This window comes from Antennarius striatus, chromosome 12 (assembly GCF_040054535.1).
Source record: "Antennarius striatus isolate MH-2024 chromosome 12, ASM4005453v1, whole genome shotgun sequence".
NCBI classification, from domain to species: domain Eukaryota; kingdom Metazoa; phylum Chordata; class Actinopteri; order Lophiiformes; family Antennariidae; genus Antennarius; species Antennarius striatus.
Window position 1 is genome coordinate 18,903,862 of NC_090787.1, and position 27,374 is coordinate 18,931,235.

The 27,374-nt window shown below is 43.8% G+C and overlaps 3 protein-coding genes across 14 annotated transcripts in view; 2 read left to right on the plus strand and 1 right to left on the minus strand.

Moving 5' to 3' along the window:
• Window positions 1–6,081, plus strand: part of arhgef49 (Rho guanine nucleotide exchange factor 49) — a 34,252-nt gene extending 28,171 nt beyond the window's left edge. The window contains exons 4-6 of the mRNA XM_068328433.1: window positions 1,357–1,951; window positions 3,213–3,358; window positions 3,577–6,081. Of these exons, the coding sequence (XP_068184534.1) occupies window positions 1,357–1,951; window positions 3,213–3,358; window positions 3,577–4,411 (1,576 nt within the window). The 3' untranslated portion in view covers window positions 4,412–6,081. The remainder of the gene's footprint in view (window positions 1–1,356; window positions 1,952–3,212; window positions 3,359–3,576) is intronic.
• Window positions 6,082–6,209: 128 nt separating this feature from the next.
• On the minus strand, window positions 6,210–16,867 carry tsn (translin). The gene is made up of 6 exons (XM_068329505.1): window positions 16,703–16,867; window positions 14,444–14,537; window positions 14,248–14,344; window positions 9,365–9,480; window positions 8,693–8,772; window positions 6,210–7,191 (listed from the first exon to the last, which is right to left on the minus strand). The coding sequence occupies exons 1-6, from the start codon at window positions 16,766–16,768 to the stop codon at window positions 6,961–6,963; spliced, it is 684 nt and encodes a 227-aa protein (XP_068185606.1). The 5' UTR covers window positions 16,769–16,867; the 3' UTR covers window positions 6,210–6,960.
• Window positions 16,868–22,857: 5,990 nt separating this feature from the next.
• The window catches only part of LOC137604601 (protein FAM124A), a 49,115-nt gene continuing 44,598 nt past the window's right edge, over window positions 22,858–27,374 (plus strand). For 10 of the 12 annotated variants that reach the window (XR_011037645.1, XR_011037652.1, XR_011037653.1 and 7 more), the window contains exon 1: window positions 22,858–23,051. Coding sequence is in view for 3 of the 12 variants with exons in the window: in XM_068328449.1 (XP_068184550.1) it covers window positions 22,996–23,051 (56 nt within the window). In the remaining 9 variants the exon portion in view is untranslated. The remainder of the gene's footprint in view (window positions 23,052–27,374) is intronic. The other 2 variants (XM_068328452.1, XR_011037650.1) reach the window with 2 other exon arrangements.

The following is a 27,374-nucleotide window of genomic DNA, read 5'->3' on the forward strand; positions in this document are numbered from 1 at the left end:
ACAATGCAGCTCATTTTATAGAGATTATTTCAGTTCTGTTTTTTTTCTATTTGTGTCACCCTTTGTTCTCTGGCTATTACTGCTTACTCTGTTCCCTGTGTCAGCTTTTTATATATGTATTTATGTTAAACTGGCTACAAAATGTTATTTACTATATGGAAGCATGTAGTAATTAATGTGTTTACTCAATCCAGACCATATAAGGGATACTGACAGAACAAAATGCATTATTGGTATTAACACATATTTAATAACACTTATGTGATAAAAAATATCTCTGCTAAAAATGACTTCATACACCAGATGGGGAAAATTCTTGTGTTACTGCAGCCAAGTACGAAAAGTTAACTATCTGTTAAAAAGTTATCAATAATCAGACATATTACTTAAATTATTCACAAAATGAAGTCCATATAAATGCAAAATAGATAATAATCTCAATGAATAACAAAATTAACTATAGAATGAAGAATCAAATACAGTATGTCAATGATCAAAACTGGAAGCAGTCACCATGAAGCTCTCAGGCCAGTGCAGAGCTGTGAAGAGCTCTGCCCAGCAGGTGGACAACAGTGTGGTCAGGCTTGTCCACAAAGGACAACAGGGTGGTCAGGCTTGTTCACAAAGGACAACAGGGTGGTCAGGCTTGTTCACAAAGGACAACAGGGTGGTCAGGCTTGTTCACAACCAGACAACAGGGTGGTCAGGCTTGTTCACAACCAGATAACAGGGTGGTCAGGCTTGTTCACAAAGGACAACAGGGTGGTCAGGCTTGTTCACAAAGGACAACAGGGTGGTCAGGCTTGTTCACAAAGGACAACAGGGTGGTCAGGCTTGTTCACAACCAGACAATAGGGTGGTCAGGCTTGTTCACAACCAGACAACAGGGTGGTCAGGCTTGTTCACAACCAGACAACAGGGTGGTCAGGCTTGTTCACAACCAGACAACAGGATGGTCAGGCTTGTCCACAACCAGACAGCAGGGTGGTTAGGCTTGTCCATAAAGGACAACAGGGTGGTCAGGCTTGTCCACAAAAGACAAGAGGGTGGTCAGGCTTGTCCGTAAAGGGACAACAGGGTGGTCAGGCTTGTCCACAAAGGACAACAGGGTGGTCAGGCTTGTCCACAAAGGACAAGGATAAGGATAAGATTTGTAATAGTTTATTCATTTGACATCTCCAGTAATGACTGGTCCAGATGAACTGTGCATTCATTAAAGAGGATATCAATTTTCTCTTACCACTGGATTACTGCCATTCTCACTCTGTTCATGTGTGTGTGTGTGTGTGTGTGTGTGTGTGTGTGTGTGTGTGTGTGTGTGTGTGTGTGTGTGTGTGTGTGTGTGATCTTCTTCTCCACAGCTCCAGCGGCACTCCGTGGTCGCTCTGAGCCCCCTGGTGAGGAGAGGCAGGTGGGTCTGGGTGTTATTTGGTCCGGGCAGCATCGCTGGAGCACCATCAGCAGTCTGAGTGCAGACAGTGGCGTGGTCGGCCTCAGCGACGAGCGGGAGGAGGAGGATAGTGAGCCTCGCCGTTACCACAGGACCCCGGGTGCTGAGGTGGAGCGAGTCGACAGTGGCATTGGCCCAGGTCTGTCCCGCACCTGGAAGAGACCATCTGCTACCCTCAGAGCTTGGGAGGCCCAAAGACCCTGTCCAGATTGTGGAATGAGAGATGGGGCCCCCAAAGAACCAGGGGAACGCACGTGTGAACATTGCTCCAAGCTGCGCACTGAGCGCAAGGAAGCCATCCTGGAGTTTCTGAATACGGAGTCCAGCTATGGCGAGGACCTACGTATCATCAAGGAGGAGTTTTACAGCCCCATGCAGAAAGCGGGGCTGTTGACAGCTGAGCAGCTCACGGTGGTGTTTGCTAACGTTCAAGAGTTGATAGATGTCAACGACCGCTTCACTGAGCATCTGCAGGATAGCATCGACCACGCCTTTGACCAGGTGACCTGTCCTCTCTGTACACACAAACGCACACACACACACACACACACACACACACACACACACACACACACACACACACACACACACACACACACACACACACACACACACTATAACAAAGTACAGTAGAACCTCAGCTAGTAATACAGCAGTACCTCCAGATATGGGTTTAATCCACTCCAGTCTTGTTTTTATATTTCTATCAACCAATAGACATGCAGACTTAATTTGTGTATAATTAATTATATATGAGTACATAAATGACAAAGAATGAAAAGAAACACAAAAGTCACAAGAACACAAGAGCTGTGTCTTTATTGCACGAATAAGAACGAGTTTCAGTCTCAGCTGATGTTGTATCCAACCACCAACATGTGGTAACGAACGAGATTTAGTCTCAGCTGATGTTGTATCCAACCACCAACATGTGGTAACGAACGAGATTTAGTCTCAGCTGATGTTGTATCCATCCACCAATACGTGGGAAAGAACAAGATCCAGTCTCAGCGGATGTTATGTCCATCTGCCAACACATGGTACAGAACGAGAACCAGACTGAGTTGATGTTGTGTCCATCCTCCAACATGTTGTAAATAATGAGATACGGTCTCCGCTGACGTATCTGTCCGCTGACATATGGTAAAGAATGAGATCCGGTCTCAGATGATTTTGCATCTATCTGCCAACACACGGTAAAGAACGAGATCCAGTCTCAGCTGATGTCATATTCCAGCCTATAGGGGGTGTGAGGCAGGGGACACTCCTGGTGTGACGCCATTGCACCACGGAGCCAGATATGAACAAACATGCACACAGACACTCACACCTACAGACAATTTGAAGCCGGCCAATTAACCTGAAGCACATTTTTTGGGAGGTGGAAGGAAGCCAGAGAACTCTGAAAGAACCCACGCAGACACAGGGAGAACATGCAAACTCCACACAGGGTAGGACTCCAGGGCTATCCACTGCCCTACCATGCTGCCTATTCCACACAATCTGTTAGGTAATTGTTGTCCATCCCAAAAAATGTGCTTCAGGTTAATTGGCCGGCTTCAAATTGTCTGTAGGTGTGAGGGTGTGTGTGCATGTTTGTCCATATGTGGCTCCGTGGTGCACTGGCGTCACACCTGGAGTGTCCCCTGCCTCACACCCCTCGTGACTGCGGATGAAGTGGGTGTAGAAAATGACTGAATAAATGTGTGGATTATAAATGTGTCTGAGTAAGATTATTTTCTCCCATTTGGTCTGACATCAGGGAGACGGTGACCTACTGACAGTCTATATAGGAGAGATCTTCCTGGAGTTCGTCAATATGTTGCCAGCCTTCCAGACCTACTGCCTGCAGCAATCTACCTCAGTCAACATGCTCAACATGCTGGAAAAAGAGAAAGAGCTGCTCAGGTATACAAAATGGCACTGTTCTTCTGGTTTTTCAGGGGGTTGGAAGCTTTCTCTAGTTTCTACCATGGCTGTTATGAGTAATTCTTAATGGACAGCAGGTTATCACTTATTCACTATTTTTAGACCATGCTACAGCTCTTGGAGCCAGGCTGTCTTTGGACTACAATTAATCAACTCAATTATTTTTCAACTTCAATTTGTATTTCCTAATTTTTCAGAATTTTTTTGGATGTCTCCCAGAACGACAACACAGCGCTACGTCGAATGAATTTGCGTTCCTTCCTCATGGCACCCCTCCAGCGTGTGACTAAATACCCTCTTCTATTAAGCCGAATTATTAAGGTCACTCATGAATGTCACCCTGACTATGCACGCCTTCGTGAGGCCAAAAGTCGAGTGGAATCCCATCTAGAGCACATCAACATGAAGACCAAGCAAGAGGGGAATGGCGTTTCTTGGTCCCTGCGCTCATTCCGCCGCGACAGCCGCAAAAACAGAGAAGTCATCAACATTGAGATGCGAGAAGTCTCAATGAAGATGGTAGGCTGGACAAGAGAAAATACACAATTTATTATGGAAGGACCCCTCCAGCTGTCCCAACCAGCAGATGGGCAGTGGTTGAGGAAGGGTAGTAAGACCTTCAAGTTCCAAAATGTCCAGACTTTGCTGATGGTGAGAACACAGGGGGCTGGTGAAGCCCCAGCACAGGGCTTCGACCCAAGAGCACGGGGGGACCAAGGGGTGGGTAGTTGGGACTGCATACAGGACGGAGTGCTAATTCTAATCAAAGACAAGAGTAGTGGGAAATTCACCGTGCTCAGAGAGCCCATCCATTTGGGAAACTGTGTTGTTTCAACAGATCCGGACTCCGAGGATACCTTTGAAGTGCTGGACATTCGCCGTGAGTCTTTTATTTTTCGTGCTTCTGACAAATCTCGCACCCAGCAGTGGTTACATCAGATTAAGAGATATGCTCGGGACTTGGGAGGCTGGAAGAAGAGGCGCAACGCTTTGCCCAACATCATGATCAACACAAACCAGAGCCGCTCCTGAGACAAATATCACCTTTCATCGTCTGTAAATAACCTGCATAATTCTTCTACTGCAAAAACAGGCATGTGACGCCATTTGAGTGATACCACTATTACGTGTTCTTATAGTTCAGTTTAATTTTAAAAAAAGACAGAAAATGTAGCCCTTCTTTCTTAAAAAGCTACACGTACACTATACTTTCATGAAATGAAGAATTGCATTCCACTAGATAATTTTTTATGGAGTAAAATCCATCAGTCCATGAGGCTTGTCTTTTGAAAGTATAACTGAACGTAAAATCCTTTATAATACAAATGTGTGGAGGATTGGTTTTGGGGTCAAATGGTACAGAGGTAGTCAAGAGCTTGGTTCAATGATACGTTAGTCACTGCCTTCTGTTCTGCTGCACGCTGGTAGTGAAGCAGCGTTGACCTTTTGACGTGCAGTTAGCAGAGCCTCTACATTCTCCTGGATCACTGTGTTTAAAGACAACTCACTAACAGCAATAATCTGCACCAGCTTCTGACGGAGAAGCGACTGTATATGCATTTAAGATCTACTTCATCCTCAGATGCTCAGTGCTGGAGCTACAGCTCATCATAGTGCCATCTGCTGGAGAGGAGTCAGGCTCATCTCTCCTGTGCTAACAGCATGCTAAATGAGAAGTCAAATGTTTGTCCAGCCTTGACCTGGCAACTCTGGGGATCAAACTGACCCATGTCAATGGGTGCTGTTTTTTTTAGGTAACTAAGGTATTAACATTCAAACAATGTATCTGATTAATCTTCTGCCTACAAGCAAAATCTCTGAAAATAAATTTGTCATAGTACAAACAAGAAAGTTACTTTCTGTGTAACCATGAAAACGAGGGAATGGGACAGCTAAATTTGTGAAGCAGGAAACATCAAATGTTTATGAAAGTTGCTGACCTGACAAGCTAATGTGATAAAATTTTTAGCATGTTATGATAGTAGTGAATTGTTTAATAGTTCTACTTTATTCCAACAATCCTGACAACAGAGCTCAAATCTGCCACTTTTGAGTGGTCATTAACAATGTCTTTCTGTGGTCCCGACAAGCCTCAAATAAGTATCTCTTCATGACACAGTTTAACTGTTACTGTCAGCTATCAATGAGCTGTTGTGCCTTGGAACTCAATTACTGTTACATTAAAACATACTGCAAGATTTTCCATCTGTCCCCGTAGCACTGATCACAAGACTGCCCTCCAGTGGCCCGGAGGTCAACCTACAGGTAAAATGATCTGTCCGATACCGTCAGACACTGATAACCATCACCTCTTATTTTGCGTCTTTATGAAGGCTTTATTTTAATGCACTTTATTCTGTAATAAAAATGCTCTGAATTCACCTCTTCTTTTGAGAAGGAACCTTGTGACCAAAGGTGTTTTCAGATGTCATCAAACCAAAACTATTTAAGCTTGATGCTGTTTTATGTTTGCTATGAAGTAGCCTTAGCAAAGGTAGCAAATCACTGTGTTTTGGAGAGCAGAGTTGCTCAACTCAACAATACTCAGTTGGAGTACTTTCTGAAATGGAAAGCAAAGTCTGCTGTGTTGCATAAGATTTTCTTTTCCTCATTTGCATTTGAATGACTCACTGTATTATTTCTCCAGTGTAATATAAAGTGAAATATATTAAAAGATTTCAAACGTTATCTTCCATGTTGGTTTTCTGCTTAAAATACTTAAGATGCTTATATGAAAAGCCTGATGAAGTTGGAACTACAATCTTTAGGTGTTCTGAACCAAAGACAATCCAGTATTGGTGAAGTGCAGAAAAGAAAACGAAGAAAGGAATCCAGTATTAATATTTCAAGAAAATACAATCCTGCTCAAAAGGATTTGGACAAATAAGAGGCATGTGTAGCACAACTGAAGATACGTCCTAAAGTGAAACAAACATATCACATGCAGTAAATTTTATAGCTTCGTTTTTTGTATTAGTAGAGAACCTTTCATCACTTGACAAACTAGTTGTGAAATGCTGTAACAGACATTCATTGTATGTTGTTGGAGCACAACATAAAGGAACGAAACCAATTAAATTGAATTAACATAAAGGGAAGTGTATCAAAATCTTTGGCTCCACCCCTCCTGAAGCCTAATTTATAAAACTGAGCTATGTGTAGGTAAGGTGATCATCATCGAGATGTAAGTCAGATGAGATGTAATGTCGTGATGTAATGTCGTGATTGAGATAAACATTCCCTCCATAAATGAGGCTCCTGGATGTCTCACCAACAGAAACTAAAACACCGGTGGAGAAGGCAAGAACTGTAGTTTTTTTGTTATTACAAAAAAACAAAAGTCATGAGATGAAGCTGAGAAGAGCTCGACAAAAAAAGTGGTGATGGTATCTTCAGACTCTGTTCCACTTCTCTGACAAACTGCCAACCATCCCAAGCATTTCTGGTGCACAAAGTAGCACAAACATACACTGACACATGGTCCATCCTCAGCTGCTGGGAATTGGGACGATCCCGAGCCGACACCAGTCAGAGAGGTCCCAGCCCTCTTCCGTCTCCCACAGCCATCACCACCTGAAGCTCTACTTGTCCAGGACAGACTCGGGCTCCTTGGCCAACCCTCGGATGGACAGGTCATAAACCACCTCCTCAATTTTCTTCACGTCATACTTGAGGCCGTCGTAGCGCTTCCGCAGAGGGTCATTCTTCAGGTTGAGAAGTCGGAAGCCCGAGTCAAGCTCATTGATGAAGTTTGAGATCCGGAGTGGTCGGTTGTAGTCTCCCGCTGTGACGCTGTTCACGGCTAACCTGGACTGGAGGAAGACACATACCGGCAATAAAAAAACAATGCAACAACATTCCAGATTCCTCTATTTGTCCAGAAATAAAGTATGACGTATGGAATATTTATTTGACTAACTTAAAATGAACCCTGCTCTTAACATCTAAGACCATCAAAAAGTTTGTTTCCTACAAAATATGTTAAGATGTTGTCAAAGGATTCTGATCAGTTTTGAAAAGGGTGGATCTTGGATCACAAAAGTTACTCCTGATCACATTTTACCTTTCTTCAACTATGTGAGACAGGGTTTTCTTTAGCATTTCATGTGTAGTTAAAATAAGAATTGGTCAATCACAAACACTAAAAAAAGAAAAACACCAAACAATGTGTAAATGGACCCACATAACATTATATCTTCTTCTTCATAACTAGGAGAATAAAATGTCTTCCTGAAGCACGAATATGAGTCACCGTCACCAGCATGACAGTATAATAAAACAAAAATATTTGGCCTCTTCAATGTGGGAAAAGTTTTTCAAGTCATTGATTAATCTTAATGTTAAGAGCCTCCAACCAAAGATATGCACCCAGCAGACGTTGTCCTCCATTAGTTCATGAAGTTTTCCCAGTTAAAACCAGACTAGACATTGGTCTCTGACCCCTGCATGGACTGGTACCACTCCTTGGGTCAGTCGGTACCAGTCTTTGGGTCATTTAGTACAGGTCCACACAGAAAGAACCCAGAACTTCCATTATTTCTGTTTTATTTCTGATCTGATTCTTAAAGATGTTTTGTTTTAAATGAGTAGATGCTCTCCTTCACATCTATTAGTAACTCTTGACGCTTGTCAAGATGCCTCGGTCACATGACTACCTTCTTAAAGGGGCTGCTCCTGCCGCTAACACAGAATACATTACCGCTAACCTGAAACTCCCAACCTGGCAGAACCAAGAAAAAACAATGGTGTGATGTTACGAGGACGCTGCTAATAAAGCTACAAGATACAAACTGGACTCATGTTTATTATAAGATTTAGAAGAAAACAGTTTTTGCTTTGGTCGTATTTTATTTTGTTGGATTTTTTCACCAAACCTTAAAGGGACGGTTGGTGGAAACATTGTCTGACGTCCATGGAGATTAAACGGTTGGGGAGCACTAGTGTAGAACACAGAAGCTACAGGGAGGAGTTATCGCCTACAAAGCAATATGCTCTTGGTGTTGTGACAAACTTGATGATACACCGTGACATGTTTGTGCATTCACAACGTTCTTGGATTTGTCATGGGGACTAAGTCTTCTGATGCCCTGCATGCTTAGAGAAGCATAATCAGGTCAGGTCAATGTTTTCCTGCATTTGTCTGGGCAGCATTCAGAAGGTCATTTTGGCCTTCAGTCACTAATATTCTATATCTTTTGGTGTGATGGAGAAATAATCAAAGTTCCTGACTGACAAATGTGTTCAAATTATTTCAGGACATTCAGCGGGACACCGAGAGGCGGTGCCGGTGTTCTGCAGCCATCGTCAACTCACCAGTTCACTAGCCATGATAAGGACCCCTGCCAGGTAGTCCTCTACATCCAGGTGAAAGCCTTTCTCACGCACCACCTCAACTGTAGGATGAAGACCACACAAAATGAAGAATGATGCATTTTCCAGTACATTACACACTTTGCCAACATTTCTGCTTTTGTTTGCAAGACTATACTCAAGTTTCAAAGATTCAAAGCAATCTGAGCCCACGCTAAAGATAGTTGTCTGAAGAGGGCCCAAAGACTCCATAGGACAAATGCATCAGGAAATTACTTCCTCCATTCATCTGGTAAGGGTATTGGTATAGTGTATATATACTCAGCATCAGGAGGGCTTTGACTTAAACGCTGGCTGGAAATCTAAAAACTGTAGGGCTCTGCGACTTATCTTGGTTGTTTTATGTGTGATGTTGGTGATGATAAAACGTGTGGCTTGCCATAAATATCTCCCCACAAAGTTTAAAGAAACAAAACAAAATGGAAAGGGGAAATTTTAAAATAAAAAAAGCATAACTACATAATGATGTTGACACAGTTGTGTTGTTGGTGCAACCGTGGCCTGACCATGATTGTGGCCTGACCATGATGACTGCATGAAGAATCAGATGATGCTAAAGCTAGGAGGAGAGGACCTGCTATCCACATGTGGTATGAAACACCAACAGGTACCTACTGCCAAGTATCTGAGTCACTTCCTCCCGAGTCACCAGAGTTTCACTTTCCAGATAAACGACAAAGGCCGATAAGAAAGCCAAGCGCTGCAGGACGAATCGCCAGTGTTCATGGAACCTAAAGAGGGACCACACATATCAGAAGAAGACAGGGATCTTAATTCAATCTCAGTCCATCACTCAGCAGTAAGGTCCAATCCCAGAATCTGCTCAGAACCCACCAGACCACACTGCACCAACACTCTGTCCTGCAACCTCCGTGCAGGTTAGCATGTTTCCATAAGAGATGAAGGATAGTGATCATCTGGTCCTTTTGTTCTCCGTGGACGGTTTAAAGTCACAGCGGTGGATAAACCCAACAAATTAAAATACAACAGTTTTTATGTAAATAATAACCATGAAGGTAATGTGTATTGACTTTATTAGAATATATAAAGTGGCTATAAAGTCTGCACACCCCTGTTCAAATGCTAGGTTTTCGTGAAGTAAAAACTCAATGAAGAAAAATGATTTCACAACTTTTTCCACCTTTAATGTGAAAGGTCAGATCCTTTTTTTTCATCCACGGCCACTGGCTCCCCTTCTCAGCAGCCTTAAGACAGGTCCTTGACTGCCTGCTTGTGGACCTTCCCTCGCACTCCCATCACCCAGAGTAGCCTTTGGCTACAAAACCTCTGCAGCCTACCTCCACTGGGCGTACCATTGCTTTCCAGCCTTGTTGTGCATCCGCAGCAAGGTCAGCATACCTCAGCTTCTTTTCCTCAGAGGCCTCCTCCACTGCACCCTCCCAGAGTACTGTGAGCTCTATGATGTAGACGAGCTCGAGCGAGGGTGACCACAGAACAAGGTCCTGACGCAGGTTGGAGGATGCTATCTCAGGTGGGAAGCAGAGTTTTTTGTCAAGGTCTGCCAGCAGCTCCCAGTCTGATGCTCTGCCCAGCTGTCCAGCAGAAGAACTCGATGTTCTTCTGGAGCTTTCCTAGCAGCCGTACTGTGCAAGCCTTGGTCGTGGTCAATGTTGTGAGTTCATCCATATAGGCCCTTACTGGCAGCAGCCTCAGGCCAGATCTTATTTGCTGTCCACTAACCACCCATCGAGAGGCCCGTATGATGAACTCCATGGCTAGGGTGAAGGCCAGCGAAGAGATCGTGCAGTCGGCCATGATTCCCAATTCCAGATGTTGCCACGCCCTGGTGTACTCTGATGTTGTCACACAGAGCTGGATGTCTTGGACGTAGGCTTTGACAAGGATTGTAATGGCTGGCAGGACTCTGAAGTAATCAAAGGCTGTCCACAGGAGGTTGTGAGGGAATGAGCCAAAGGCATTTGCGAGGTCCAGGAACACCAAGTGGAGATCTTTTCCCTCCTTCTTAGCGACCTTGATCTAAAGCCAGATGACACTAGCATGTTCCCACACAACCTGAGAAGCCTCGATTGACCTGTCAATCATGTTGTTTCTTTGCAGGTATACTGCCAGCCTATGAGCAACCACACTGAAGAAGATTTTTCCTTCAACATTTAAAAGGCTGATCTGACGGATCTCAGAAGCATCCTTTTTATTGGAGATAAGCATCCCTCCAGCTCTCCGCCATGACGTTGGCATCTCCTTTTGCCACACAATCTTGATCAGCTTTCAAAGGAATCGTAGGACATCTGATGCATTTTTGTAGAGCCTGTATGAGACTTCGTTGGCACCTGGAGCTACTGTTACATAGCACACGCACACACACACGTGCACTCTGTCTCTCTCTCACACAGTCACACACACACATGCACAAACAGGCACACACAAACACACGCACAGACACCTTAACATTCTGCCTCCCAGAATTCTGCAACTACTAAAATTCTCATAGACAGTGATTTTGTCTGCTTAAACAATATTTGTATATAATTTGGATTATCATTGAAAATACCTAAGAATAAAATAGCGTAATAGATAAAAAGAAATCAGGACACTAAATTAAAACTATAATGATTGAATGTTTTAATTGACACAACATAAGTTGTCTGCAATTACACATCCAAACTGAAACTGTGAAATAAAAACAAATGTATCTCTGTGAAATTAAAACAATTGTGTCCTGCTTCAAAATAGATTGGTGTCATCACGAGACCTTAACAATAAAAATTATTAACTACAGTGGTACCTCTACTTACGAAATTAATTGGTTCCGGAAGAAATTACGTAAATGGAAAATTTCATAAGTAGAGACGCGTTTTCCATGCAAATGCCCTAATCTGTTCCAAACCCACAAAAATTCGACCATAAATTTTAGAAAGCATAAAAATGCATCAAAACATGTAACAAATACATGTTACGATTAGATTATTACACTATAAATGAGAGTTGTGCATAACGTAAAAAACAAAGAATAAAGAATAAAAATGATGGTCATTTACCTTTTAACAGCTGTCCTCATTGTTTTTTGCCCTCTTTGGTTCATGCGCTCCTATCTCACGATGCTGAAAAGTAGTGAATTCCAGTCCTCCTTTTGAACTTCTCCAACCACCCACGCAATGCCTTAAACTCCTTAAACTTCCTTTTGTTTTAATAACGTGGCGATTAGATATGCATTTCGGTCATATTCTTTGGCGAGATCAACCAAACGCGTCCCTTTCTTATGCTTTTCTATTATCTCTTGCTTTGTTTGTATGGACAAAAAAACTTCTCTTCATCTTTTCTTTTCCTCTTTTCTCCGTCACTTCCTTGGGGTCCATAGCAAATACGTCCTCAAAAAGTTATTATATTTGCGCAAAACTGCCAGACTACCCAACGGGTCGAGTTCCGAATGCCGAAGACTGATCTAGCTCCACACAGAGGTGGAGGGGCATCCCTCTTAGCCAATGGGATGCCAGGAAGATACGTAATAGGTAATAGCCAATGGCAGAGCAGCTATGAGAATGTTGCGTTCAGGAACCTGTGGGAGATTTTAGTATCAGCCGATAGTGTTTTTTTACATTACGTAAGTCGAAATTTCTTTCGTAAGTAGAGGTAATATTTTCCTGCTGAGAAATTTCGTAAGTGGAAAATTTCGTAAGTAGAGACATTCGTAAGTAGAGGTATCACTGTATTATGAAAATTCAATAATACTGTGATGACTGCCAGCCAGCTGGAGACACTGCTGTTACAACTGTTCTGAGTTCATAAAAACTTGTTCTGTAAATAGTTCTACTCAAAAACATTGACTAGATTTTGATGCTGTTCTGTAAAAAGTTTTAAATATAGCAACTTTTGATCAATCCATATCAATTTGACTTAAAATATTATAGCGATTTAAGCCCAGCCCATTTCCGGTCAAACCACTCCCACTTCCGGTTTAAGCCCCGCCCATTCAGAGTACAGCTATGGATACAGATAATTTAGATCAGTGGTCCCCAACCCCCAGGCCGCGGACCAGTACCGGACCGTGGGTCATTCGGTACCGGGCCGCACAGAAAGAAAAAATGATTTACATTACTTCCGTTTTATTCCTTTCGGAGTCTGAAAGATGTTTTATTTTGAAGAGTGATGTCTGTGCGGAATGACGCACAAACGAATGCGTGGATCTGTCTCGCTTGACACGTCTCGGTCACGTGACAGGTTACCCCCAAATTAAGTGCCCACATTGGCGCCAGTGCTCTGGAGTACAGTAAAGGTAGATTATCCTGAGATCGCCCAAAAAGTATCGAAAACCCAGCATCCATTTCCAACCTCCTGTCTTTGTGAAGCGGGATGTTCTGCAGTGACCGTAAAGAAAACCAAACTGTGGAGTAGACCAGACGTCCGGGACACACTTCAGGTGTCATTGAAATGATCAGTATTTCTCCTACTTTGAATGCAGTTTGTAAATTTCAAAATTAACCTCATCAGTGCAGTCACTTCAATCGAGATTTTAATATAATTATTTCTTACAATTATTTTGTTTAGAGATGTTGATTATCAATTTATGAAAAAAAAGTTTGTTTATAGTCTGCATTTTATATAAAACCACTGCAGATGATTTATAATTAGACTACAGCTGTCCTGGCGTCATTAACAATTATTGAGCAATGAAAACCGCCCATTGAAAATATTGTCTTAGATGAAACCGGTCTGTGGCGCAAAAAAGGTTGGGGACCGCTGATTTAGATGGTTGAACAGATACAGATAGTGGTGTACTCGCTCATCCCTACCACTTACCTTCAGCCACTCCGAATGAAAGACTGTTGCCGCTCCAGGAACAGAAGTATGTAAGTGTGATGCATCTCTGTCAAACGTGAAGGGGTATCTGATCGATGCAGGTACGTAGGTCAAAAGTTGTGCTTTACACATTGTTCTAACGCAGGTAGACAGTCAACACTTTTTGTGTACTGTAGTTTGTTCCCCTGTTCTTAAGTTGTGTTCTGTAAATGTGTTCTGTAATCTACACACGACTAGTGACATCCATCCCTAGAGAAAGACTTCAAGCCCCACCTCTCTAACGCAAATCAAAGTGAGTGGTGAGGGTTCAGAGAGGATCTGGGATTGGGTTGAACCCCACCTCACAAAGATGCCAGTAAATGCAATTAAGTGAAGAGAGAAAAAAAATATTTTGAACAGAAGATTTTAACATTTTTTGACACGCATTATACTAAATTCACACACACACACACACACACACACACACACACACACACACACACACACACACACACTCTGAAGTCATTCATTTGTTACACAGTAACAGGTCTGCTAAAGTAACATACTGTTTAACAGTGACTCAGACCTTATAATAACGTGATGAAGGAATATAAAGTGTATTAGAAAAACTGCTTGGAAAGCACTGTTGCTTTCTGTTAAGCACTTTGAAATATCTCCAGATGTGATTAAGCGCTATATAAATAAAAGTTGATTGATTCATTGATTAACATATCAAGTCCTACCTGTAATACTGCTCCACAGGAAATTTTGTTTTGAGCTCAGCAATTTGTGTCCTGACAGAGCAGAATAACTCCCGGGCCTTTGCACATCTCACAGGAACTAATGAGAGCAAACAAAAATACATTACGACTGAAAAAAAGTCTGGTGTATAGAAGCAGACATTGGATAAAAATGGTGCGTTTGGTTAAGAACACTCACTTTCTTTGAATCCAGATGGTTGGTGGACACTCTGGACGACTGTTAGGATTTCTCTGGCATTCTGCTCCAAGACCTGGACTACCTTGCGGATGTCCTGCAGGAGTCCATCAATGCTGTTAGCTGTCATTCTTACTTTATTATAGGATTCAGATCAACTTCAAACAATCAACATTCACGATCACACTCACATCTGCTAGCAACTGGGGGCCAGTGGGAGCACAGCAGCGCAGTACCGACTAGCCTAGCCTACCCATCACCCTGGAGGGTCGTTGGGGCACCACAGACGACCCACGGTTTTGTTTTGTTTTTTTATATACTGTTTTGATCCCCGAAGGGAAATTAAGAATGCACACCCTAACCAATGATTCAAACGCATGCATATATTAGTGTGTACAGGCCCCTGTAGCACACACACACATACACAAAAGGGCCTGTAGGCATGCAAGGGAGGTAGAGTGGCAGGCAGCTCCATCTTGGTGCGCCTTAAATGAGCAATTTGTAAAGGGGATGGCATCTTGCTCAAGGGCGCCTCGGCAGTGCTCCAGAGGTGAGCTGACACCTCCCACTGTCAGCTCACCTCCGGGTATTTTTTGGGCCGGAGCGGGAATCGAACTGCCGATCTTGAAATCATAGGACGACCCGCTCTACCGCCTGCTTTACCACTGAGCCACTGCCGTCCATGTGGTCATCATGTGGTGTGTCTTGGACAACTGAACCTGACAGCGCCCTTCCCTCTCCAAGTTGGGCACAGGTACCAACCTGTACCATCAACTACACGGATCATGTGACTCAGGAGGCAGTGCCAGCACAATAATCAGGCGACAAATTGATGACAGTCGAGTCCACATATAAAAACAAGACATGGCATTAAACACAAATAGAAATTTCTGATTAAAATCTCCCTCCCCGACTCATAGCAACCGGCTGATGACCCCAGGTCACTTCATGCCTGCTCTCAGGTGTTCCATTGGTTCCTCAGCGTTTTGAGGCGCCTCTGCTGTGTTTCAGGTGAACAGCATCCTGACACCGTCACACTCTTGAGTGGTGTGGAGGCAATGAGCGAAGGGCAATAAGGATGCACACAAAACATGTGTTTTCCTGTTGTGCACTAATACTTGTTTCCACTGTGAATGGTACGGATGGATTGGTTATCAGCTGTCAGGCGGGGTGCACCCTAACCTTCATTAAGGACACGCCCAAGTAAGATGGAACCAGGTCTCTAGAATCTGCTGCTGCTACAGAAACACTTGTGACACACAAACTGCTGTCACAGTGGGAGTGAGGACAAACTTGTAAAACTGTCGGGACGGAGTTGCCCTTTTGGAAAATTTTTGGACACAACCAGAAGCGCCCGTTCCCGTGAGTCCACCGGTGGATTACCTCTGCAAATCCTGTGAGCTCAAACCTTTGTAATTTTGGTGATTTTTTTTTGTATTCCTGGTTGGGGGCATGTAGTTTTTTTTTGTGGAGTACATGCTTTCATTGTTTTTCTCACAACCGTGGAACAATCTTGAGGGTGCGGCCTCTCAGTGGCCACCTGGATTACGTGTGGACTGTGTGACGCCTGTTAGGGTGGATGGTTCAGAGACATTTAGAGCACTGCTACTTTGGGAACCCTGCTGTGGGAACCAGGGCATCATGTTCTTGAGTTGTTTTACGTGAATGTCTAAAAATACAGCGCCGAATGCACGGAACGCTGGAGGTGTGGTGTCATTTATTCATTGTTATTCCCCATACCATCCTGTTAAAAGAACACAGCTTTCATTTCAAAAGAGAACCCGTGAGCGCAAGAAAAACACACTGGAAGTCGGTCCAGTTGACACAGCATGACCAGGACCACTGTCTGGAGACCAGTTCAGAAGGAACCATGGAACGTACTACTCCATTCACTTAGTAACCGCTTGTCAAGAAGAGCTCAAAAAAGTAAAACACTGGACAGTTGGATGCGTGCATCCACATGTTTACTGTAGGTCACTTTAAGGTCACCTGTAAAGGTCAAAGGGCATTTTGGGGTCATCCTGAAAGTTACTTGAAAGCAAATGTCCCCATCATTTTGTGAGGTGTGCGTGTGTATATGTAACTATGCTGCATATAGTTACATATACTGTATATGCATATATACTGTATTGTTTCTACATGTATACATACACACACACACACACACACACACACACACACACACACACAGGTTAGTGGAACCTGCGTCCTCCTGTCATGTGCTATCGTTCGCCTCGTTGTCATGTGACTCGCCACGCTCACCTCCCGGACGTCCTGGTCCGCGCTCAGGAAGCCCTGGATGTGAGCAAACATCTCGGTGACGGACATTCTGATGACGAGTGTCTGCAGCTAACTACAAAACATCGGCGTGCACGAGACCTTCTCCTACGACTCCGTCTTTGGTATGGCGCGTTGTTATGGCGTCATCATCCGTGGCCGGCTTTTCTTCTTTTGTTCTGTTCTGGCGGTTGGCAATTGATTTGTGCGCGCTTTACCGCCGCCCTCAGACCGGAAGTGGATTCAGAATGGATTTAGGCCAGTTTCCCAAACTGTATGAGGAACAAATTATATCTGGAGCTGCTCCTGTGATATGAAAATTCTGTTTTACAAAACGTACAAATAATAATAATAAAAATAAAATAATAATAATAATAATAATAATAATAATAATAATAATAATAATAATAATAATAATAATAATAATAATAATAATAATAATAATAATGGATTAGATTCATATAATGCAGTTATAATTATATAATTATATAATTATATAATTATATATAATTAATTATAATTCATATAATTCACTGCAGACCTGGTGATCACTGCAGACCTGGTGACGACAACGCTGAGGAGGCTCCGTCCCTACAAGGCGGCTGGACCAGATAAAGTCTCCCCAAGACTCCTCCGAGCCTGTGCTTCGGAACTAGGGGACCCCCTGCAACAATTGTTCAACCTCAGTCTGCGGCTGGGGAGGGTCCCGTCACTGTGGAAGACCTCCTGCATTGTCCCTGTACCCAAGAAAGGACGCCCTAAGGAGCTCAACGACCACCGACCGGTCGCTCTTACCTCCCACGTAATGAAGACCCTAGAGCGACTGGTCCTGGAGCTCATGCGTCCACAGGTGCAGGGTGCTATGGACCCTCTCCAGTTTGCCTATCAGGCCAAGGTTGGGGTTGACGATGCTGTCTTGTACCTCCTCCACCGCACACTCTCCTACCTGGACGCCGGGGGCTGTGCCGTCAGAGTGCTCTTCTTCGACTTTTCGAGTGCCTTCAACACCATCCAGCCCCAGCTCCTGCAGTAATAAACTGACCTCCATGGCTGTGGACCCCTACCTCGTGAGCTGGATTACGGACTACCTAACGGACAGACCCCAGTACGTCCGTATGGGGGACTGTTTGTCTTCTATGGTGACCAGCAGCACGGGGGCGCCACAGGGGACCGTTCTATCCCCCATTCTCTTAACCCTCTACACATCAGACTTCAAGCACAACTCGGATACATGCCACATACAGAAGTACTCCGATGACACCGCGATAGTGGCATGTATCCGGGAGGATGATGAGGGGGGGTACAGGGCATTGGTGGCTGACTTCGTGGAGTGGTGCCAACAGAACCAGCTCCAGCTCAACGTCTCCAAGACAAAGGAGATGGTTCTGGATTTCTGGCGGGCACCTCCCTCTCCACAGCCGGTGATCATCAAAGGCAGTGAGGTGGAGGTGGTAGAAAACTATAAGTACCTGGGACTGCAGCTAGACAGCAGACTGGACTGGTCACTCAACTCCAACTGTGTGTACAAGAAGGGGCAGAGCAGGACGTACTTCCTAAGGAGGCTGGCCTCCTTCAACATCTGTCCTAAGCTCCTTTTCATGTTCTATCAGTCCGTAGTCTCCAGTGTGCTGTCATACGCCATTGTGTGTTGGGGTGGGGGGGCCAGGAAAAGAGACATGGACCGTCTGAACAGACTCATCCGCAGAGCAGGCTCAGTGGTCGGGCTGAGCCTGGACTCTGTGGATATGCTTCTGGAGAGCAGGACCATGTCTAAAGTTAAGGCTATCATGAACAACACCAGGCACCCCCTACACACCACCTTCTCCCAGCAGAGAAGCACCTTCAGCGGCAGACTGCTGTCACACAGCGCCTCCACAGAGAGGCTGAGGTCCTCCTTCGTGCCCCGTGCCATCAGGGGGTACAATGACTCTCTCAGGAGGAGCGGGGGGGAGGTGGCGAGGTCAGCACGGGGTTGAATATGGATTTAATTTAATTTAATTTAAATTTAATTTTATACTGTTGTATATATATATATATATATATATATATATATATATATATATATATATATATAAAATTTATTTATTTTTTATACTGTTTTATATTTTAATTCAATTTTATACTGTTTAGATTTTATTTTATACTGTTTATATTTTAGTTATAGTTTAGTATATAAGTCCTGTTAGTGCTGCATGTGTCTGTCTGTTAGTGTAATGTATGTATGTATGTGGTATGTCCTGTGATGTCAATGTTTCCTTTTCTCCTGGTGTTTATCCAGTATTATTTGTTATTTAATGCCTGCGCAGTGGATATATGCAATTTCCTCCGGGATTAATAAAGTATCTATCTATCTATCTATCTATCTATCTATCTATCTATCTATCTATCTATCTATCTATCTATCTATCTATCTATCTATCTATCTATCTATCTATCTATCTATCTATCTATCTATCTATCTATCTATCTATCTATCTATCTATCTAATGCTTTCTCAAAGACACTTTACATCAGATCCATTATTCATTCACTCCTCATTCATACTTGGTGATGGTAAGCTACGTGTGTAGCCACAGCTGCCCTGGGGCAGACTGACGAAGGTGTCTACAGCGCGGATTGGCAGCACAGAATCACTGTGTTTTTGTTGATAGTCCCGTGTTTCTTCTTCTTATCAATAAACTTTCCGCCCAAAGGTCTGAGTGGGCTTGCCTCGCTCTCCTGTGTCGCGTCCATCTCTGTCGTCAGTCACCCTGCTTTTGACTAGTGGCGCAGGTACGAAGTGACATCACTGCAGCCTACGGGTCCCTCAATGGGCCAAATTTAAAATGCTTGTGCATTGACTTGCCATTGGCGTTTAATTGCGTTAATTTTTATAGCGCATTAATTTGCAGCGTAATTAATTAATCTAATTCACACGTTAAAGTGACAGCCCTAATATATATATATAAACCGTTTCGGTTACGACATCCACACAACAACACAGACCAGGCGTTTTCAAAAAACTTTTTTGTCCCGATATCTGCGTTGTCGTGTGGACGAAAGGCGTAACTGCAACAAAAAGCCTCGTTGTCTGATGCCTTGCGCCATATTGTTCACGTGATTCCTTATGGCAGATGCACCATGACTGGTTGGGTGTGTGACAGCGTGACACTTTTCGAGTGAGCTTATTCAAATATATGGGTGGGGAAATACAAGCGGAAGACTGTGGAAATTCCACGATAAAACAGTAAGACTTCATTTGTTTGTTTGTTTGTTGACTAACCAGAAGAACAGTCTTTGCCCCTTTGAATACCTGAGCAGCTCTTTCTCTTTCTCCAGCATGTTGAGCATGTTGCAGGCAGCAGGCCTGGAAGACTAGCAACACATTGACAAACTCCAGGAAGATCTCTCCTATATAGACTGTCAGTAGGTCACCGTCTCCCTGATGTCAGACCAAATAGGAGAAAATAGTCTTTTTCTCACTCATTTATATTCCACACAATCATTCAGTCATTTTCTACACCTATTTCACCCGCTGTCACAGGTCCTGGGTTGCTGGAGCCTATCCCCAGCCGACTGGAGGTGTGAGGCAGGGGACACAACAGGCACGACGCCACTGCACCACGGAGCCACATAAGGGCAAACACACAAACACCCTCATACCTACAGACAATTTGAATCCAGCCAATTAACATGAAGCAATTTTTTTGGGAGGTGGGAGGAAGCCAGAGAATTCAAAGAGAACCCACGCAGACACGGGGAAAACATGCACAGTCCACACAGGGCAGGACTCGAACCCGGAACCGCCTTGCTGTGCAGCAACAGGGCTATCCACTGCCCCACCATGCCTCCTCATTCACACAATCTGTTAGGTAATTGTTGTCCATCATTGTCAATGTTGATGCAGAATTTGTGGAGTTTAAACTGATCAACTACAACATTGATTATCTCGTTACAGCGCCACTAGTCAGTGGGTGTCATGGACTTGACAGCAAGTGAACATTTTTCCTTGAAGTTCATGGAAGAAAGAAAAATGGGGAAATATGAGGAGCTAAGCAACCTTGACAAGGATCTGTGATGGCTGGTCGACTGGGTCACAGCATCTCTACATCTGGAGGTCGGATAGAAACAGCATCCACATGACAACGCAGACCCAGCGTTTGCAAAAAACTTAAATTTGGCCAGTGTTTTTGTCCCGAATATCTTTGTTGTCATTTGGACGAAAGGCGTAAGTGCAACAAAAAGTCTCGCTGGCTGATGCCTTACACCATATTGTTCACGTGATCCTTCTGGCAGATGCACCGTGATTGGTTGGACAGTAGTGGGTCGAGTTAAAACACGACACCGTGAGGTTTTCAAGTGAGCTTATTCAAATGTATAGGTATATATATTATATGTGTAGAAAAGGGAATTTTAGGGTAAAAATAAATAAATGTAAAACAACCAATTCAATGACGATAATAATCCCAAGCCCTCATGCCCAACCACAGTCTTCCATAAAAATTACCACACATTAAACTGGAGGTGTAGATCAGGGCAGCGCTGCATCCCCAGCGATGGGCATCAAGCTGATCTGACGATCCAGAATGTCACGGCACCAGTGTAACAGATGCGGATAGGCAGGCCGAGAAGATGAATCACAAATTAGTTTTTATCCTTTATTTTGATGTCCTGTGGGGGACAACAGTTGTCTCCCCATGACTACTTTCTGCGCCTCTGCTTCTAAACAGACAACATAACACATACAGTATTACCCTCAAACTTCGGTCACATGACCCGGAGCTGTGTCTCAGTTAGCTCCAAAATCCTACCTCTCTACAATAAACTGAATGAACCCCAAAAGAATTCCAGAAGCAAAGCAAAACTACTAGTAACAGCATTTTATCATGTTGCTATACCCCTGAGGTTACAGCGTAAACGGTTCAAATTTTAAGCTTAAATAGGAAAATAGAGGAGCAGCGTTCCCACACACAACCACAGCAATGCAGCACATCATTGTGGGGGACAGAAGGGGGGGTCCCTCATTGGGGGCCAATGAAAACACAGGAGGTACAGGACCCACAAAGTGCGCACAAGGTGATCTTCGGGATAAACACGAAACCAAATAAGAACAATGTTAAGATAAAATTGTCACAATCCCATCATAAATGAAAAAATAAAATACTCAAAAATAAATAAAATAAATGACAAGGACAGTAAAATTATTATGTCAACATTCTCTCCGTGTCTGCGTGGATTCTCTCTGGGTTCTCCGGCTTCCTCCTTCTTCCAAAAACATGTTAACTGGCCGGTCCCAAATGTACCGTTGGCGTGAGAGTGTGCATGCATGTTTGTCTGTGTGGCTCTGTGGTGCACTGGCCCCGACTTGGATTGTCACAAATTTGAAAAGATGCACAACAAGCAATCATTGACATTCCAATGTTAGTAGTACCCATTTCTGAGAAATTAAAACGCAATAATTTGAAAATAGTAAAATTGTACTTGTAACTCAATCAAATCAATGAATTTTCTGTGGCCCTGGGGGCTGGAGCTATTCTGTCTCTGGATAGAAGACGGGACACTTTATAGAAGTCACCAGTTTATAACCAACTATCATAAACATCAAATTAAACGTCCATCCTCACTACGATTAATTCGCTTGTATTAGATTTTAGTGGGAACAAAGTAGCGATCTTCAAAAGAATCCACGCAGGGACATGGAGCGTGTCCTCAGCTTGATCGGATCGGTCCTAGTCTGATCAAAATGTAATCAAAAAGGTCAAATAGAATAAAATAGAAATACGAGAAGAAATTTTAAATGAAATTTATCGTTTTAATACTGCTTAATAATCATGCATTATTTGAATTCTGTTTACAGTTTTGAAATTACGTTTTCAACAGCTAAATGTTTGATTACTTCAGTTTGAGTCTGTTTAAAAAATGATATATTGACGTTATTTAAGAAATATATTAATTTTGATGAATCGCAAGCATTTTTGAATCATCGGATTTGGTTAAATAATGAGTTTGAAGGTTTTTTTTATCGATTAATCAAATTCAAACTCAGTCGTTGTTCATGGTCCACACTTCTAGTTTTTAGATGTCCGATTGTCATGAAGGCCTCATTTGAACGCTGCTGACGCAGATCAACGGCAGTCAATTGCGCGTCGGCCCGCATCACATTCCAGTCGGGAGGTAGAGGAGTGAAGTTCGGACTTTCTGCGCCCTGCGAAGGGCTACCCCCTTCGTTTTTTAAAGCGTTGTTTCACTCGTGGATTGTGAAACCATGCTGTTAATTGCTTTTCAGGAGGAACTCTGAGATGGAGAAAATCTCCGCCGAGGATGACTGCGTGGATTCAGGAGCGGAAACCGCAGGGTGAGTGAGACCCCACAGACCAGGTGTGGGTTTTCATGTCCATGACTGATCTGGTGGAACAGCGCTAGTTTGACAACTGTTGTTATGAATGACTGGGATCAGCTCCAGTCTTCACTGAAGTGTCCCACCGGAGCCACAACGATCCAGTTCTTGGTTCTAGATAGAAACAAGTTCAAGTCATATGAGGAAAAGTCCTTTATCCCTCTATTTCTACATCACAAAATACATGCAGGCATCCCGGGCGATAAATATTTGTGTGTGTGTGTGTGTGTGTGTGTGTGTGTGTGTGTGTGTGTGTGTGTGTGTGTGTGTGTGTGTGTGTGTGTCTGTTTGTGTGTCTGTGTTTGTGTGAGTGTGTGAGACTCTCTGTCTGTCTGGAGCTTTGTGTTCCTGTAAGGTTCAAATGTGAAACTCATGTTAAAGGAATACAGCATGATGTTTCCCCATCCACTAATGAGGTTGTTTTGTATCAGCTGCTATCTGTTTGTTTGCATTTGTTTGTTTGTTTGCCTGATGACATGATTTTCATGAAACCTGGTGGGAGGGTTGGTCGTAGACCAAGTCATGGAACCAAACCATTACTTGATGTAAGGGAATTTTAGTTTAGTTTATTAGTTTAGCACATGTTCAGTACGAGTACAAAAACGGTGCAATGTGGGAACGAAGCCTTATTAGGCTTGTACAGAGTTCCACACCTGTTGTAGTTTAGTTTAGTTTTTTCCTTGAATATTGAAGAGTACAAATAAACCTGGGCTTACATCCACAACAGACACGACGGTAGTTGAATGAATTCGTCTATGCTGCTTCTTCAGCATTGTGGGTCACAGGGGTTGCTACAGGCTCATAATATTTTTGTTCTTATTTATTGCACAGTAGTATGATATGTACTTTAACGGTTTACCAGTAATCTTCCATCCATTCATGTTCAACCACTTATCTGGGACCCGGGTCGGGGGGGGCAACAATCTCAGCAAGGATTCCATAGTTCCCTCTCCCCAGACACCTCTTCCAGGTCTTCTGGGCGGAGCCTGGCACATTCCCAGGCCAGCCGAGAGATATAGTCCCTCCAGGGTGTCCTGGGTCTTCCTCGAGGTCTCGTTCCTGGAGGACATGCCAGGAAGCACCTGAAACAGATACCCGAGCCACCTCAGCTGGCTCCGCTCGATGTGGAGGAATAACAGCTCTACTCCAAGCTTCCCCCCTGGTGACTGAGATCCTCACCCGGTGTGCACCGCCACTCTGGAGAAAACTCATTTCAGCCACTTGTATCTGGGATTTTCAAAAGTCAAAGTCAGCTTTATTGTCAATAAAGTCCAGCAGCCAGTTGCATATGGAGGTGTTGAGTCCAAGCTGGTCCAGTTTATAGATGAGCTGCTGGGGGATGACTGTGTGGCATCATCAGTCGAGCGGTTGGACCGATAAGCAAACCGAAAAGGGTCCAGGGTTGAAGGGAGGGCGGACTTGATGTGCTGCATGACTAGCCGCTTGAAGCACTTCATGAGGATGGGAGTCAGTGCAACTGGGCGGTAGTCGTTGAAGCCGGATTGGGGCGACTTCTTTGAGACTGGGATGATGGTGGTGGCTTTGAGACAGGTAGGGACAACAGCCTGGCTCAGGGAGATGTTGAAGATGTCTGTGAAGACATCTGTGAGCTCATCAGCACAGTCTCTCAGGACATGACCAGGAATGTTGTCAGGTCCTGGGGCTTTCCGTGCGTTGGTCCTTCTGAGGACTTGCCTCATGCTGTCTGGAGAAAGCGTCAACACCTGGTCGCCAGGAGGGGTGGAGCTTTCTGTGCCGGGATGCCGTTGTCTGCCTCAAAGCGCGCAAAGAATTCATTCAGCTGATTCAGTAGAGTGGTGGACCTGTCACAGGACTGCGGAAGGGGCTTGTAGTCCGTAATGGACTGAATCCCCCGCCACAGGTTCCTGGTGTCTCTGCTGTCGCTGAAGTGTGTGGCGATCCTCCTGGAGTACTGTCTCTTTTGTCTTTTCGGTCATGACCTAAAGCTGGTGACCATAGGTGGGAGCGGGTTTGACCAGTAAATCAAGAGCGTCCTCTCAGCTCTTTCTTCACAACAGACCTTTACAGCGACCGCTTCACTGCAGAAGCTGCAGCAATCCATCTGTCAATCTCACGTTTCGTCCTCCCCTCGTGAACAAGACCCCAAGATATTTAAACTACTCCACTTGGGGCAAAGACTCACCACTTACCCAGGGAGGCCAGACTTTCTTTGAGATCCATGGCCTCTGATTTGGAGGTGCTGATCCTCATCCCACTCATGTCTCAGCTCCAAACAGCCCCAGTGAACACTGAAGGTCCAGGTTTGATGAACCTAACAGGACATCATCCGGTTTGATTTACTGCTGACGATGTGAGCCAAGCTCCAGATTCATTCATGTAGAGATTAGACAGCCCTTACCAACAACCCAGTACCTGGATAAATTGACTGGCTCTTGGAACATGGAATGTCACCTTGCTTGGGGGAAGTTATCGTTCACTGTTCTGGTGTACGTATATACAGTGGTACCTCTACTTACGAATGTCTCTTCATACAAAATTTTCAAGTTACGAAATGCGTCAACAGGAAAATATTGCCCCTTGTTACGAAAGAAATTCCAGGATACAAAAGGTAAAAATACAGTATGGGCTGCTAATCGTAGTTCCAAAGTTTCCTGATCGCAACATTCTTATAGCTGCTCTGCCATTGGCTGTTACCTACCATCTTCCTGGCATCCCATTGGCTAAGAGGGACCTCTAGGTGTAGCTAGATAGGTGTCTCTGCAGCATCCTCATCATTTGGCCCTCGACCCATGACGTGTTCTGATAGTAATACGAAAGTATATTAACTTTTAGAGTACTTACTATGAACTCAAGAAAGTGATGAAGAAAAGAGGAAAAGAAGAAGAAAGATTTTTTTGTCCATACAAACAAAGCAAAAGATAATAGAAAAGCATGAAAAAGGGATGCGCTTGGTTGATCTTGCCAAAGAATATGGCTGTAATGCATCTACAATCGCCACGTTATTAAAACAAAATGAAGCCATAAAAGCTATAACTCCTTCCAAAGTCGGCGAAAGAACACCGGGAGTTTAAGGCATTGCGTGGGTGATTCGAGAAGTTCAAAAGGATGACTGGAATTCACTCAGTTGTTCGGCATGATGAGGCAAGTAGCGCATGAACCAAAGAGGGCAAAAAATGAAGATAGCAGTGAAAAGGTAAATGACCATCATTTTTATTCTTTATTCTTTGTTTTTTACATTATGTACAACTCTCATTTATTGTGCAATAATCTAATTGTAACATGTATTTGTTACATGTTTTGATGCATTTTTATGCTTAATAAAACATTTATGTTTGAATTTTGGGGGGCTTGGAACGGATAAGGGCATTTGCATGGAAAACACGTCACTACTTACAAAATTTTCTACCTAAGAAATTTCTCCCAGAACCAATTAATTTCGTAAGTAGAGATACCACTGTATATGTGAACATTCGTACATATGTGTGTACAGGCCCTGGAAACAAACACACACACACACCAGGGGCCAGCATGCAATTTTGTATACACAGTGGGAGGCAGAGCATTAGGCAGCGACTTCTTGGTGTGCCCTCAATGAGCAGCTTGTAGGGGAGCTGTGTCGTGCTCAAGAGCACCTCAGCAGTGCTCAGGAGGTGAACTGAGACCTCCCAATGCCAGCTTCTACTCCAAATGTCTTAGCCCACGCGGGTCTTGAACCAGCGACTTCCGGTTCCCAGTCTGACTTAGTGGACTGAGCTACTGCCGCCCCCTTTGTTAAGTACTAGTGATTTTATGATTCCATAATTTGTGGCAGACATACAGTATGTGAAGTGGAGTAACTTGATATAATCAAGAACAACCTTTAAAAAAAAGAATGACGTAAGCCGAGGTTTACCTGTATTTCTTGGCAACTTGTTCTTCTGTTATGTATAGGCCACCTGTTATAGACCACCTGGCTCTCATGGAACAAAACAAACCTTGAAATTGTGGTCTATGAGAATAAACCAGCTTAGTTATTGATGCACAAGCAGCCATCCAGTTTACAGAAGCCTTCCTGAGAATGTGTTGGTCAACAGACACTCTGTTTCTCCCTCAGAAAGAGAAGAGTCCTCCTTCCTGCTGTGGTAGGTCACCACTCTTGTGTTGTTGTTATGAAGCCTTGTGTTTGTGTGTGTTTTAGTTGCAGACCCTGCAGGAGCATCAACCCCTTGACCCAGACATCACAGCTGAGGTTTTAGAAGGTTTTTTTTGTCTGTATTACCACTGAGATCTGAAGAAAGGATTTATCACTGCTGGTAGCCT

Excerpts from the sequence above, each read along its gene's own strand:
- tsn (XM_068329505.1), bottom strand. The coding sequence starts at position 16,768 with ATGTCCGTCACCGAGATGTTTGCTCACATCCAGGGCTTCCTGAGCGCG. Across the intron at positions 14,538-16,702 it reads CGGACCAGGACGTCCGGGAG|GACATCCGCAAGGTAGTCCA; the intron begins GTGAGCGTGGCG and ends GGACTCCTGCAG. Across the intron at positions 8,773-9,364 it reads AGTGACTCAGATACTTGGCA|TTGAGGTGGTGCGTGAGAAA; the intron begins GTAGGTACCTGT and ends TTCATCCTACAG.